The 15,011-nt window shown below is 40.9% G+C and overlaps 1 protein-coding gene across 3 annotated transcripts in view; it reads left to right on the top strand.

Annotated features, from left to right (window-relative positions):
• GALNT7 (polypeptide N-acetylgalactosaminyltransferase 7) overlaps positions 1-15,011 on the top strand; it is a 96,524-nt gene that overhangs the window by 37,117 nt on the left and 44,396 nt on the right. For all 3 annotated transcript variants that reach the window (XM_081332318.1, XM_081332316.1, XM_081332317.1), the window contains exon 2: positions 12,379-12,842. In XM_081332318.1, the coding sequence (XP_081188444.1) occupies positions 12,379-12,842 (464 nt within the window). The remainder of the gene's footprint in view (positions 1-12,378; positions 12,843-15,011) is intronic.

Raw genomic sequence — 15,011 nt, 5'->3', positions numbered from 1 at the left:
CTTGCCCTGGACATATTTCTTCCATGCATATCTATTGTCTGCAGCTTGTTTTTCATGGTAGACTCATGCACTTTGAGATCAGTAATGGGGAGAACTACCTGTTGGTTATGATGAAATTTTGGGTTTCTCAGAGATTCTTTCAGCATCTCTTGGGCTGAATTTGCATGGAACAGCCTGGCCCAGGATGGGTGGCAGTGGTTTGAAATCTTCACTTGTAGATGGTCTTCTGGACAACGGTATGATGAATGTTCATCTCTTTAACTGTCTTTTAAAATCTCTTCCCACTCTTTCTGAAGGCCTTAGAAAGCTCTTTTGATTTAGGCATAGCAATACCACACACTCAGCAACAAAGAATAAATCAAGTTAAATACCTGAGGCTTCTACATGACAGGTTCCTTTCAGATGCTAACAATGCTCATAATTTGAATCTTATCTACTGCACCTGATTTTAATTTTAGATTTGTGAGGTAGTGATAAATCTACTTACTTTTTCCAGATGCAAAATTTACATTTATGTTTATTTAAATTACACAATAAATTTCAAAATATAAATGGTATATTGCATTTGTTATATATCCTTTAACAGTTTTATTCAAATGAAGATCAAATATATCTATGTTGAAATATGCTAAAAGTTTTAAAAATGTTAGTATTTACTTTTTCACATGACTGTACATGTTCCCTTCTTCCCACTCCATGTTATTTATCTATTAACCTTGGCAATATTATAATATATAGTAAGTTAATGATATTGACCGATAAACAAATTATTTGATCTGCCCTGACAATGAGGAGGTGAATAGGGCTAAAGGAATAAATGAGAATAGGGCAAAAATTAGTAATCCCACTGACTTGTACAAACATTGTGAACCACATAACTCTGAAAATTTTGTCAGATTTTTCAGGATTGGAATTATTTTAAAACATTTCCCAAATAATCAAGATAATTTCGAGTTGAAATGGAATGTTCTGTACAAGATATACTTGAAACTGTTCAAAACCAAAGCAATCTGCACATCTATGTTCCTTATATATTTAATAAATACATCTTCTCTGACATAAAATGTTCATTTGATCCAGATCTAAGTCTGCTGTGGAATATACCCATCTCTGAGTTGTCAGGTTATATAAGTCCTCCTGGTGTATTGTATCTCTCATGTTTTGTTGCTGAACTTTGCATTGACAATATTTGATCCTTTTTATAAATTTAGTTATTTCCAAACTATGAGAAAACTTTTTATTGAAAAGGTAACATGTCTTGTGCCACTTATATTCACTGTGGTTGAAGCATATGTCCTTGCAGTAAAGGCTAAGTTTATTTTTTTCTTTTCCTACACATATATAGAATTAAAATCCTTAGGACGCTTGGTTAAATACAGCACATCTAACATTCCATTTTTGATATTGTCTATGTACCTGAAGAAAAATGTTATTAAGTTCTTCAGTATATACCTGAAACTCTTCTCACCATATATTACCATTCCAAAAGACAGCTATTACAATCTGCACCCACTGTATATTTCCTGTCAACAGAACCATGTTCTCCAGTCCACATAATGTTTTACCATTTACTTCAGTGAATATCATCCATAACAATCCATTTGTCATATGAGACTGAAGAAAATTGTGCTGAATCTCAAAGTGGTATATATTCAAAATTACCTTTTAGTAAATGCATTCATGCAGGTTTTAAAGTAGAGTGAATGTCAACACCTTAGGTATGAAACTGAAAACCACCAACCTTGTACATCAAAAACCATGTTGCCTCTTGCTTTCTATGGATTTCATTCCTTCTAATTTTGCTTTTCAGTATAAAATGACAAATTGGATTTTCTCTCTTCCATTCTTCCCTCAGCTTTCTCCTCTTCCTTCTATCTTTTCTTTTTCTCTCTTCTCTCACCTCTTTTCTTCTCCCTTGTCCCTTGTCTTCTCCCCTTCCCTTCCCATCCTCCCCTCTTCCTTCTTCCCATTCCTTCTTTATTCTTCCCTTCCCTTTCCTTACCCAGACAGGTCTGTATAATGTAATGCATTTTCTAGAATTTTGGTAGACAGTGAAATGACCAGTCATCCCTGCTTTTCCCCCAGTTCATTTGTTAAACGAATGTACAGATCATGAAATGGAGCTTGGGGATGGGGAAAACCCTGGAGGCCTAGTGCAGGTACAAGTGTGCCTGCTTCAGACCTCTCAAGGCCTCTCCCACTCCAAGATATGCCATGCTCCGCTACCTACCCCTTGAGGGCCTCAAATGCCAGGCTACCACATAGCTGACTGTCTTGTGAGAAACAATGGGGAAAGATACATTGGGCATGCCTGCCTTTCCTAACTTTTCTCAGTCCTTCCTCCTGCCAAGATGTCCAAACTTTCTGGGCAAAAATAAAAGACCAGTTCTCTAGCTTTTCAGAGCTTTCTGCACAATGAGCTGGCCATCAGGAGGCAGGAAAGCTTACCTAACTCCTGCTAGAAGCAAGACCCTGCATAAAAGGCAGTAGCTTCAGGGTGAGCATCCCAAAACTTTTCCTTTGCTTAACCTCTCCCTCCCTCTCCCAGAAAGCAACATTTCTTTAATAAACAAAACAACAAAAGCTGGGAGGAACAGACATTGATCTCTCACCTATCCCAATTATGTGCTAAAACTAAACTTTGCTTTCCAGTCTCTATCCCTTTTAAAAACCTTATCTCTAGGCTGAAGAATAGGGCAATGAAGTAAGCAAGGAAAGAATTTTTATGCAGCCTTTTCCCTTGAACTGGAGAAAAAAATGTTAATCTCCAAAACTATAGACTAGAGACTTGTACAGCAAAATTAAGGATACTGGGTCTCTGCAAGCTTTAGATGTCCTTCTGACTGACTGCTAGGATTTAAAGGCTAGACTGTAACTTCCTCTACAGATAGTCAAACAGCAAACCTTCCAAAGCTTTTATGCAGGGGCCAGCTTCCCAAAGCCTAGCAAGTCTCCCAGGGGCCAGCTAATCAGCACAGAAAACTCTGAAAGGAACTACCATTCACACAAGGACTTGTTGGGACTCCAGAAATGATGACTGCTTTCAGGAGGCATGGGAAGCAGGCCTGAGCACTGTGGGTCCTATCAGGAGATGATGGGTGAGAAGAGAGGCCACTGATCCCAGTGGTCTGTCATAAGGATATGGCATATATCTTAACTTTGAAACATGGTCGTAAGTTTTTGGGGTGTCGATTGTTGTCAGGACCTACTTCAAGCCCACATCTTAAGAAAGCAGAACTCTTGGAAGCAGGAACTTTTATTAAGAATAGGAGATAGTAGGCATAATAGACATGATCTGAGATTTCCCGCGCCACACAGTACATTATAGTGTCCCCAACCAGGACCCCACCCCGTGGATCAACCGCCCGATGTGGGATAGCCAATCCCCAAGTGTTAAGTCCGTTGTGGGAACCAGGGAGATAACATCGTCCTGTCTCCAGTTTGTACAGTGAGGGTCAGCGGCTTCTTCACACCTTTCTCTGGGTGCATGGACATAAACCGGGCACTGAAGTAATAATAATAATAATAATAATAATAATAATAATAATAATAATAATAATAATAATAATAATAATAAGAATAATAATAATAATAATAAGAAGAAGAAGAAGAAGAAGAAGTTGGAAGGGACCTTGGAGGTCATCTAGTCCAACCCCCTGCTAAGGCAGGAAACCCTATACCATTTCAGAAAAGTGGCTGTCCAGTCTCTTCTTAAAAACTTCCAGTGTTGGAGCATTCACCACTTCTGGAGGCAGGTTGTTCCACTGGTTAGTTGTTCTAACTGTCAGGAAGTTTCTCCTTAGTTCTAGGTTGCTTCTCTCCTTGACTAGTTTCCATCCGTTGCTTCTTGTCCTGCTTTCAGGTGCTTTGGAGAATAGCTTGGCTCCCTCTTCTTTGTGGCGGCCCCTGAGATATTGGAACACTGCTATCATGTCACCCCTCAGTTATATTCCTTATTCTCCTTTGTTCTTAATTGACGGTTTAAAAGATAGAGTTCAGAGAGAGATAAGCAGGAAACAGGATACAGACCCAATAAACAAAATAAGGGATTACATTGTAGTGAAGGGAGGAAGCGAAAGCAATAGCAATATCCCTGCAGATACATCCCCCCTCCCCCTTGGAGACATGGCAAAACCCAGGAGGTGGAATGAAATAGAAATGAAATGAAATAAAATAGGAATGGGTTTTGACATCCTGCCCCCCTTAAAAATAGGAGAGATCCACCTGTAGTGAAACAAAAACATATATAGAGTTATAGAGGTTAGTCTGGCTTGTTGGGATATTCTGTATGAAACTTCTTTAACAGTTTGGGTGCTGTGACATGACATTTGAGGACCCACTCATTTTGTGAGGAGGAAAGGTGTTTCCAGGCTACTGGGTATTGTGTTGCCCCATGACACTTCCTACAATCTAAGATTTCTTTTATCTCAAAGTGTTGTTCCCCTTCAACCATGATTGGAGGTAGGGGGGAGTTTTGGTCTTAAGGGCGACTATGGCTCTCTCTTCAGCAAGCTGCAATGAAAAATTGGGTGTATTTGCTTGAGGGTTTGGGGTAGTTCTAATTCTACCATTACTGGGTTTATGATTCTTATGATTGGGAAAGGTCCTATGTATTTTGGACCAAGTTTTTTACAGGGCTGTAGGGATTTTAGGTATTTTGTAGACAAATTTCTCCTACAATGAATGCTTTAGGTTCGACTCTCCTTTTATCCGCTTGTGTTTTGTATGCTTGTCTAGCTTCGTCCAGTGCTTTCCTAACTACTGGCCAGGTGTTTTGTAATTGTGCTATCCATTCTTTAAGTGATCGGATTTCTGGTTCATTTGGGGTTAGTTCTGGCATAGGGTTGAAACTTTAACCAGTGGCTACCTGAAAGGGAGTGTATCCTGTACTAGACGGGACTGCGTTATTGTGGGCAACTTCTGCAAAAGGGAGTAGGTCTGTCCAGTTCATTTCCTGGAAAGTAATAAAGCATCTTAAATATTGTTTGAGTACTGAGTTGGACAGTTCACTTTGGCCATTACATTGAGGATGATGACTAGATGACAGTCCCTGAGTGGTTCCTAAGAGGGATAAAAACTCTTTCCAGAATTCTGATGTAAATTGCACTCCCCTATCTGATATGATGTGTTGGGGTGCCCCATGCAAACTGTAGATGTGCTGCATGAATAGTTTCGCTGAAGTTTTTGCGGTGGTGATCTTTTGGCAAGGGATAAAATGCACTTGTTTTAAGAACAGTCTGTAACCACCCAGATGACAGTGTTTCCGTTGCTTTCTGGTAATTCCACTATAAAATCCATGGATATTTCCTTCCATGGAGCTGAGGGATTCACCACTGGTTGTAGCAGTCTGGGCGATTTCCCGTGCAACCTCTTGGCAACTGCGCAAGTTGGGCAGCTGGCCACGTAGCTTTCTATGTCCTTTTTCATGGATGGCCACCAAAATTGTCTTTTAATTAAATGTAAAGTTTTTACAAATCCAAAATGCCCAGCTGATTTTGTATCATGGCACAGCCAATTTCCCAATATATAACTTCTCCCCCACCCATGGCAGCCCATCCTTGATGGTGCACACATGTCTATTTTTCTGGAACCATTCATTTGTTTCTGAAGTCTTCCAGAATTCGATTCTGGTTTGGCTATTCAGCTGTGGCTTTATTTTGGCTTGGGCCCTGGTAGTTACTGGCGCTGCCAGTTGTGGTTCAGGCATGAGTGGTTTAGAATCGGCTCGCATGCTGTTATATTGGGGCATGCGAGACAGTGTATCTTCCAGGAAGTTCTTCTCTCCCCCCCCCCCAGCAAGTGTTTGAGCGTCAAACAGGATTGGTGAAAGTGCTGAGACCAGCGGGTTTGCTTAAGAATGAGTTTTCTGGGTGTTTTGAGTGCTTCCAGGTTTTTGTGGTCTGTCCAGACCTTGAAGGGGATTTTATTCCCTTCAAGGAAATGACGCCATGTAATTAATGACCACCTCACAGCATACGCTTCCTTCTCCCATACAGCCCAGCATTGTTTTTCTCAACGAGTTTCCTGGACATTTACGCACATGGTTGCAGTGCCCCATCGTCGTTTTCCTGTAATAATACAGCCACCGCCGCCACATCGCTTTCATCCGCCTTTATTACAAAAGGTTTATCCAGGTCTGGGTGTCTCAGTACAGGTTCGGCAGAAAGTCTCTTTAACCTCTCGAATGCCGCTTGGCATTGAATTGTCCAATTCAGTAGCTGGCTGGGTTTCACTGAGGGACAAACCCCCCTTCATTTTTAACATGTTCGTGAGGGGCAGGGCTATTTGGCGAACGAAGAGATGAACTGGCGGTAGAAATTTGCAAAACCCAGGAAATTTTGTAATGCTTTCTTGTGCAGGGTGGTGTCAATTCTAGTATTGCCCTGACCTTCTTGGGGTCCATTTCGATGCCCTGTAGGGATATGCAATACTCCAGTTAGTCTATTCTTTCCTGGTGGAATTCGCATTTCACTAACTTGGCATATAGGTGGGCAGCTCACAGTTTTTTTAAAAACCGCTCTGACTAGGTTGACATGCTCCTCTTTGGACTTGGTGAAGATAAGGATGTCATCTAAATAAACCAGGATCCCCTTAAATAGGTGCTCCCTTAGCACTTCATTGATTAATTGCATAAATACTGCAGGGGGTCCTTGTAGTCCGAATGGCAAAACTTTGAATTGGTAGCATCCCTTTGGACAATTAAACGTGGTCTTCCATTCGTCCCCTTCCTTGATCCTAATGGGGTAGCACGCTTCTTTTACTTCTAGTTTGGTAAAAATCTTTCCTTTTCATAGGTGAGATAACATGTCCTTCGTGAGGGGTAGGGGATACAGGTTACTTTCACTGATTGCATTCAGGGTGCAGTAATCCACCCACAAACGCAAAGTGCCGTCCTTCTCCCTAAAGAGGACTGGGGCGGCAACTTTGGGTTTGGCAGTTTTGATAAATCTCCTTTTTAGATTTTTATTTATGAATCTTTCCATCTCCTCCATCTCTTTAGGGCTCATGGAGTACAGTCTGGGCTTCGGGAGTTTTGCCCCGGGTTTGATTTTTATAGCACAGTCCGTGGGTTGGTGAGGAGGGAGCTCATCCACCCGTTCCTCTCTGAATACTTCAGCAAGGTCCCGGTATTCTTCCAGTATTTCTGGTAACCATTTCTTTTCTCCCACTGATGCTTTCTCCTCTCCTAGGGTTGGTGGGGGCCTTTGGGGTGTTAAGTTTGCATGATCCCCCTCTGGGAAATTGAGCTCTGCCATTCTCCAATTTACCCAGGGGTTCCATCTCTTTAGCCACTCCAACCCCAGGATCATTGGGCATTCCATGCCTGGGGTCACTACAAATATTATGTCTTCTTTGTGGTGCCCCAGGGATAGATGTATTGGTAAAGTGGCTAGGGTAACTGGCATTCTCCCCCTGCTATGGACCCATCTAACTGGCCAAATGAGATCAGTTGTTTCAGCCTCCTCACCGGGATGCCCAAGTTCCCCACTAGCATTGGGCTAATGAGGCAGCGTGTGCAGCTGGAGTCTATTAAGGCTTTTACTTTGACAGCTTCGGGCATGGAGGGGGCTAATATAGTCACTGTCTTGAGGATAGGAGCGATGGGTCCACTTACCAGGGGTTCATCTTCTGAGTTGTCGTCAAAGGTATCCGCCACCCCTGCGATGTAGGCTCCGGCCTAATTTAATTAATTTCTGTTAATTTCTGTTCCCTGCCCATGCGTGGCAGATGGTGGGGGCTGTACAGCTTCTGTTGCCCTCATGGCGGGCTCTTGTGGCTTAGCTGGGGATTTCCCTGACTTCCTGGCTAGTGATCGGTCTGGGTTGCATGAAGAAACTTTCGAGCAGTACTGTCCCTCTCTCATTTAAACCAGTCTGTTGATTTCTTGGTTGTGGCCAGTGGTTTTGCTGTTTCGTGCGACAGCTCAGGAGGTGAGCAGCCCCACAGTTTTCCTCAGTGGTGTCTCTTCAGTAGATCAATTTCTGCTTCCTCCACTAGGACATACCATTTGTCGAGTCGGCTTGGGTCACCTCTAGGCAGGCAAGCATCATAGAGGAATTTAGCCCATCTTTGAAATGGCTAAGGAGGATGTCTTCCGGCCAGTTCAGCTTGTTGGTGATGGCCTGGAATTCTTGTGTTTATTTGGCCACTGGGCATCTCCCTGCCTCACCATTTTGATTCTCTTGTGGGCTTTCCGGTCAGCCAGGGGGTCCTCAAATGACCTTCTCAGAGAGGACATGAAGTGGTTGAAGTTGTGGAGCTCTGGGGCATCAGAATCATGCAGGTTCACCATCCAGTCTGCAGCCAGCCCATCCAGAGTGGATTGCACAATATGTATCCAGCCTTTGTCGCTGGGGATGTAGCTCAGGAATTGGGTTAGGAAGAACCACAAATGCTGCGACTCCCCCCTGAATTTCGCATCCAGCAATGGGAATCTTTGGATGGATCGGTACCTTCGCTGCCGATGGTGTTTTCTCCCATCCCAATCAACAGTTGCGGGCCGGCAGGGAGTGGGGGGTTGCCGATGTGGCTGCTGCCTTTGCGGATGTCCCCGCGACTTCAGCATCCGATTCCCCCTCAGTGTCTCTCTGCAGTCGAAGGTAGTGGAGGGGCCACGGGGTTCAGGTTTCTTATCCCCAAGAACGCAGGTCAATAGCTTTCTCTAGGATCCAATTTGAGTGCTGCACGCGATCTCTTTCCTTTTTGCTAAGGTGAAAGGATATCTCCATTTCTTGCTGCCATCCGTGTTGGTGGCTGCCACATCTCAGGGTCACCTTCCTTGATCAATTCTCCCACTTGTCTTTTTTCCCAACGCCCATTGACCACCAAGGTTTGTGGTTGCGCATATCTCTCACTTCTTCCGAGGAGTAGGACGTCTTGGATCCCAACAGCTGGCAGGGTCCCGGCTGGAGGGAGGGCTCTCCCTTCGCGGTGGGTTCCTTTTTCTCTGCCTCCGTGTTTGACATTGTAGTTTTTGCGAAGTCCCCTGGTAAAAGTCTTCCTTCCAGGTTGACTATTACTGCAGATCCTGTCTAATGTCAGGACCTACTTCAAGCCCACATCTTAAGAAAACAGAATTCTAGGAAACAATTTCTTCCAAGCAGGAACTTTTATTAAAAATAGGAGATAGCAGGCATAATAGACAGGATCTGAGATTTCCCATGCAATGCAGTAGATTATAGTGTCCCCAACCAGGACCCCACCCCATGGATCGACCGCCCAATGTGGGATAGCCAATCCTCAAGTGTTAAGTCCGTTGTGGGAACCGGGGAGATAACATCACCCTGTCTCCAGTTCGCACAGCGAGAGTTGGCGGCTTCTTCACACCTTTCTCTGGAAGCGTGGACATAATCTAGGCACTGAATTTATATTCTTTATTCTCCTTTGTTCTTAATTGACAGTTTAAAAGATAGAGTTCAGAGAGAGAGATAAGCAGGAAACAGGATACAGACCCAATAAACAAAATAAGGGATTACATTGTAGTGAAGGGAGGAAGCGAAAGCAATAGCAATAGCCCTACAAGTACATCCCGCCTCCCCCTTGGAGACATGGCAAAACCCAGGAGAGATGGAATGAAATAGAAATGAAATGAAATGAAATAGGAATGGGTTTTGACAGTCATATTTTACCATCATTAAGTGACCTGTCATTTCTCAAGGACTACCTTTATTGTAGCATGATAAGTTGAATGGGATACAATTGGAGGAATGTTTAATTACCAAAGCCATTATTTACATTACCAGGCACAGCCCCAGTTTGATTTTTACAACCTGAAGCTGAAGTGGTTCCCATCTTCAAAAAAGGAGAAAAAATAAAACGATCCAGGAAACTACAGGCCAATCAGCCTAACATCAATACCTGAGAAGATACTGGAAAAGATAATCAAAAAAACATCTAGAAACAAATAAAGTTATAATTAAAAAACAGCATGGGTTTGTTAAAAACAGATCATGTAAACCAATCTTATTTTATTCTTTGACAAAGTAACTAAATTAATAGATCAGCGAAATGCTGTGGACATAGTATACTTAGACTTCAGCAAGGCATTTGACAAAAGTAGACCACAGCCTACTTCTTGGTAAGCTAGAAAAATGTGGGATAGACAGCATTACCACCAGATGGATTTGTAACTGGCTGACATACTCAACAAGTAGTAAGCATACTCAACAAGTAGTAAGCATACTCAACAAGTAGTCTTTAATGGTATTACATCTACATGGAGTAAAGTAAGCAGTGGGGTAACACGTGGTTTCGTCTTGGGCCCAATACTCTTCAATATCTCCATAAATGAATTAGATGAAGGAATAGAAGAGAAACTTATCAAATTTGCAGATGATACTAAGCTGGCAGGAATAGCTAATACCCCAGAAGACAAGCTCAGGATCCAAAAAAGATTTTGACAGACTTGAACAATGAGCCCTATCCAATAACATGAAATTTAATGTGGAGAAATGTACTGCTTTATGTGGAGAAAAGTAGTACTGCTTTATAAAGCCTTAGTAAGGCCTCACCTAGAATACTGCATCAAGTTTTGGTCACCACATTAAAAGATGTTGCGCTTTTGGAGAAATGCAAAGAAGAGCAACTAAGATGATTAAAGGCCTGGAGACTAAAACATATGAAGAATGGCTGCAGAATTTGGGTTTGGCTAGTTAGAGGGGAAAAAAGACTAGGGGTGGGACGTGATAGCAGTATTCCAGTATTTGAGAGGCTGCCAAAGCACCAGAGGGCAGGACAAGAAACAATGGATGGAAACTAATCAAGGAGAGAAGCAACCTTGGTGGAGCAGTGGGCTAATGCCTCCTTAAGTAACACCAGCTGCCTGCAATTAGTGCAGGTTCGCATCCCACCAGGCTCAAGGTTGACTCAGCCTTCCATCCTTCCGAGGTAGGTAAAATGAGGACCCAGATTGTTGGGGGCAATAAGCTGACTTTGTAATAATGCCGCTTGGGGTGTGTGTGAAAGCCCTAATAAGCAGGCATATACATAGAATGAAGGCTACTGCTAAGCTTGTAAGCCGCCCTGAGTCTTCGGAGAAGGGCGGGATATAAATGGAATTAAAATAAAATAAAAAAAACCTGGAATTAGGGAGAAACTTCTTAACAGCGAGGACAATTAACCAGTGGAACAGCTTGCCTTCAGAAGTTGTGGGTGGTTCATCACGGGTTTTTAAAGAAGAGACTGGACAGTCACTTGTCTAAAATAGTATAGGGTCTCCTGCTTGGCAGGGCGCTGGATTAGAAGACCTTCAAGGTCCCTTCCAGCTCTATTCTGATTTATTGATTGAGATCAACGAGGCTCCTGATAAAGCTTCTCTTTAGTTTCGTGGGAGACTGAATTCTGCCTGTAGAGCAGGTACCTACGTTAACAATTCAGCCAGAATGGGTACCCACAAGCATTTGTTACAAGATGTCTGTGCAACGTGGGGAGAGAAAGGAAGAAACATGATACAAAACCAACTACATGGCACACCCTGCCATACATCAAAAACAGTTGAGAAACAGTAGGATGCAGCTTCCAAGATCTGCAAGTGGGCATCGCACACCACCCAGAGGCTACCATACAATGACCAATTATACATTGCAAAGATCACTTGGAGGTGGGAGATACTTCCAGTATAATCTACTGGATCACCTGCATGGATTGCCCCTGTGACTATGTAGAACAGATTGCAAAACACAAATGAGCAGTAAGATGAGGAAATGTGAACTCATTAGTAGCCTCACATTGCAATGTACAAGGACAGACATTCAATTTTGCGGGTACCAAGATTGTTGGATGATAAGGCTGATCAGGCACAAAAGAGCCAGGGAAGTGATTGAAACCTGGGAAACAAGTCCCTCCTCAGTCCACAGGAGTGCTGATTTACCATCAGCTTATCAAGTACTTAGGAGGTGAGGGCTTGGCAGCACACGGAAATATCAACCAACGATGATGTAATAGCCCGCCATCAACATTCCAATCAGCTACTAAAAAGCCTCACACATCCAGGCACCATATAACAGAATATTACAAAGAATAGCACACAGAGAATAGCCCAAAGCCCACACTCTCCTAGAGAGGAATTCCCAGAAGATTGGCTCCAGCACAAGTCTGAAAGATTGGAAGAAGTAAACCTCTGGTCTTGGTGACTGACCCAGACTGGTTTCTTCAACATTATTCTGGTACATGTATATTTACCTTCATTTGTAATATAAAACATGACTGTGAGAAAGTAATTTCTGTAATTGCTTGCTTGTAATATAGATTGATCTTAACAATTTTTATAAATATTCATAGTGATAAATTGAAAGTGAAAAGAATGTGGAAAAATGAAATTGAACTTGCCATGTAACCAATTCATGTTGTTTTATGTTTATTATTTTTGTGTGTTTGTAGGACTACAAAGAAGCCATCAATCTAATGCCAAACAACAGAGATAATGGTCTAATTCCTGGAAATGACAAATTTAAGCCAGTGTTACCCTGGCCTCATGTTGAAGGTGTGGAAGTAGACTTGGAATCAATTCGACGAAGGAATAAGGCCAAAAATGAGAGATTTCCTCATGCTGGTGGAAAGAATGATCAGCAAAATATTATGCAGAGACAGTATCTTACTTTTAAGCCACAGACACATATCTACCATGACCCTGTATTGCGACCTGGAATTCTTGGTAATTTTGAACCCAAAGAACCTGAATCCCATGGAGTTGTAGGTGGTCCTGGTGAGGAAGCTAAGCCATTTGTTTTAGGACCAGAATATAAAGAATCTATTCAAACCAGCATTAAAGAATTTGGGTTCAACATGGTAGCAAGTGATATGATCTCATTAGATCGGAGCATTAATGATTTACGTCAAGAAGAGTAAGTTTTAGTTCTGCTTCTATTTTATACTTATTCAAGAGTAATATAATTTCAGTAAAACTGATGACACCATTCTTATATTGTATTTACTGTGATAAGGATGTAACAGTTTTTGCAAGGCATCCTTCCCCCCCAAATAGAAAAAAATAGAGAACTAAATATTTCCTACCACTTCTGCTAATAATAATGATTTTTAAAACTAGTACACCCCTGACTCTTAACAAATCTGGTAATTTAACAGCCACCAAAGAAATAATAAAAGAAATAAAAGAAAAATATAAAAGATGGCAAGCACAGCTGAACAAAAGAAATGAAGTGAGGGCTCATTTTTCTTCATCAAAAGTCTGGTGAAGTGCCAGCTTTTTATGACTTAAACAATAGATGTGGGGGCCATCTGGATCTTAAATAATACATGGTGCTATGTAGATGAGATAGGCGTCACATAAATTTAATAAATGAGAGAGTGATAAAGAGAAATTATACAAAACAAATCTGTTTTTAGAATACTCCCATTAAATTATAAAATAGACTTGTGAAAGAATTCAGAAACTTGACTCAGTGTTGACAAAATTCAAACTTCAGAAGCATATGCAGTAATAAAATGATAAGAGCATATAAGAAAAAAAATACTGTTAAATAGAACCTTCAGTTCAAAACCTGAAGTTGACTGGAAGGTGTATCATTTGAAAAGACTTAAAAAACTCAAACTATTTTCTGAATAAACTATAACATTCTTTGCAAAGCCTACACAACTATATGTTTTGAATGGCTTTGAATTCCTACACTGAGCAGAGAGTAGGACTTGACATCTAAATAATCCCTTCATACTTTATGATTTTATGAAGTAACAAAGTACATGTAAATAATATTTTAAAAATAAAGATGACCTGTACATTAATTTTTCCCAATTTTTCATTTTTTATTGAATAAATGAAACAAAATCTTTGCTTCAAAATCCCTGCACATTATACAATTTTAGTTAGAATTTCAGAATTTATCTTTTATCTCTTCTATGTAATGTATTCCATGCCTTAAAGCATATAATTTGATAATTTGTCTTTCACGAGATTTTGCTGTAATTTTTTTTCTTTATCTGATGTAGATATATGCCTTTGTCATATCCAATACTTTTTTACATTGCTTTATTTTTGGCTTAATAAGAAGCTAAAAATATAATTTGGTTATGGCAGGTATACAAAGTAGCCTCACAAAAATATATTTCTAAAATGTTATTTAAAAGTCACGTGGGTTCTAATTTCAGTAAAAATAATAATCTATTCATAGTTCAGTATTTACAAAGCTACTATTCTATTAAAAATGTATAATCATATGTTAAAATTATGTGATTTAAAATAGCAATAGCCAGTTTGATCTGGTGGTTAAGGTGCTGACCTAGAAAACAGGAACATGTGAGTTCTAATCCTGCCTTAGACGTGAAAGCTGGCTGGGTGACTATGGAGAGGTCACTCTCTCCCAGCCCAAGCCATCATATTGTTATTGTGGAGAAAATAGGGGAAAAGAGTGTTAGGTATGTTTGCCACCTTAAGTAATAAAGGCAGGATAAAAATCTAGTGAAGTAATACCCGTGCTAGCTTTCAAATGATGGTAAGGAGCATTAGATAGGTATAGAGGAATACAACTAAGTTAGTGTATGGATGATTATGACTATCACGTTTCAAGACATCCTAATATGGCAAACAAGATACTCGTTAAATTTGAGGATCAGCTTTCAAGGGTCTTTGGGATCTGCTAATTTGTGTTGTATAAGGATCTTTAATAGCCATCTTGTTTTGGTAGGTTTTCAGTCTGAAATAGTGGCTTCTTTTCATCTTATTAGCTGGGAGCTTTACTACAAGAATTTCTTTGTATCTATCACGAAACCAAAGACAGATAAGCTGAACTTAGTATTGTCCTCTTGTAGTGGAAGTTCCTTATGTCCATATAAAGTTTTCAGTCCATTTGCTTTTCCATTGTCAAAACAATAGAAGATTCTTTCACTATTCAGCCATCTGCAATTGGAATTGAGAACTGCAAAGGAAAAATGCACTCAGCAGAAGGGAGGAATTGGTAAAGCTCTGTTCCTTTTATGTTGGCCATAATTTTCAGACAATTGAAGAGTATATTCTGGTGTACATTGTCAGGGGATAGAAAGTTGCATCCTTTTTCTCC

The sequence above is a fragment of the Vipera berus genome, assembly GCF_964194415.1.
Source record: "Vipera berus genome assembly, chromosome: 7".
In the NCBI taxonomy this organism is placed as follows: domain Eukaryota; kingdom Metazoa; phylum Chordata; class Lepidosauria; order Squamata; family Viperidae; genus Vipera; species Vipera berus.
Note: the sequence above shows the minus strand (reverse complement) of the source record. Positions and strands in the feature narration are given on the sequence as shown.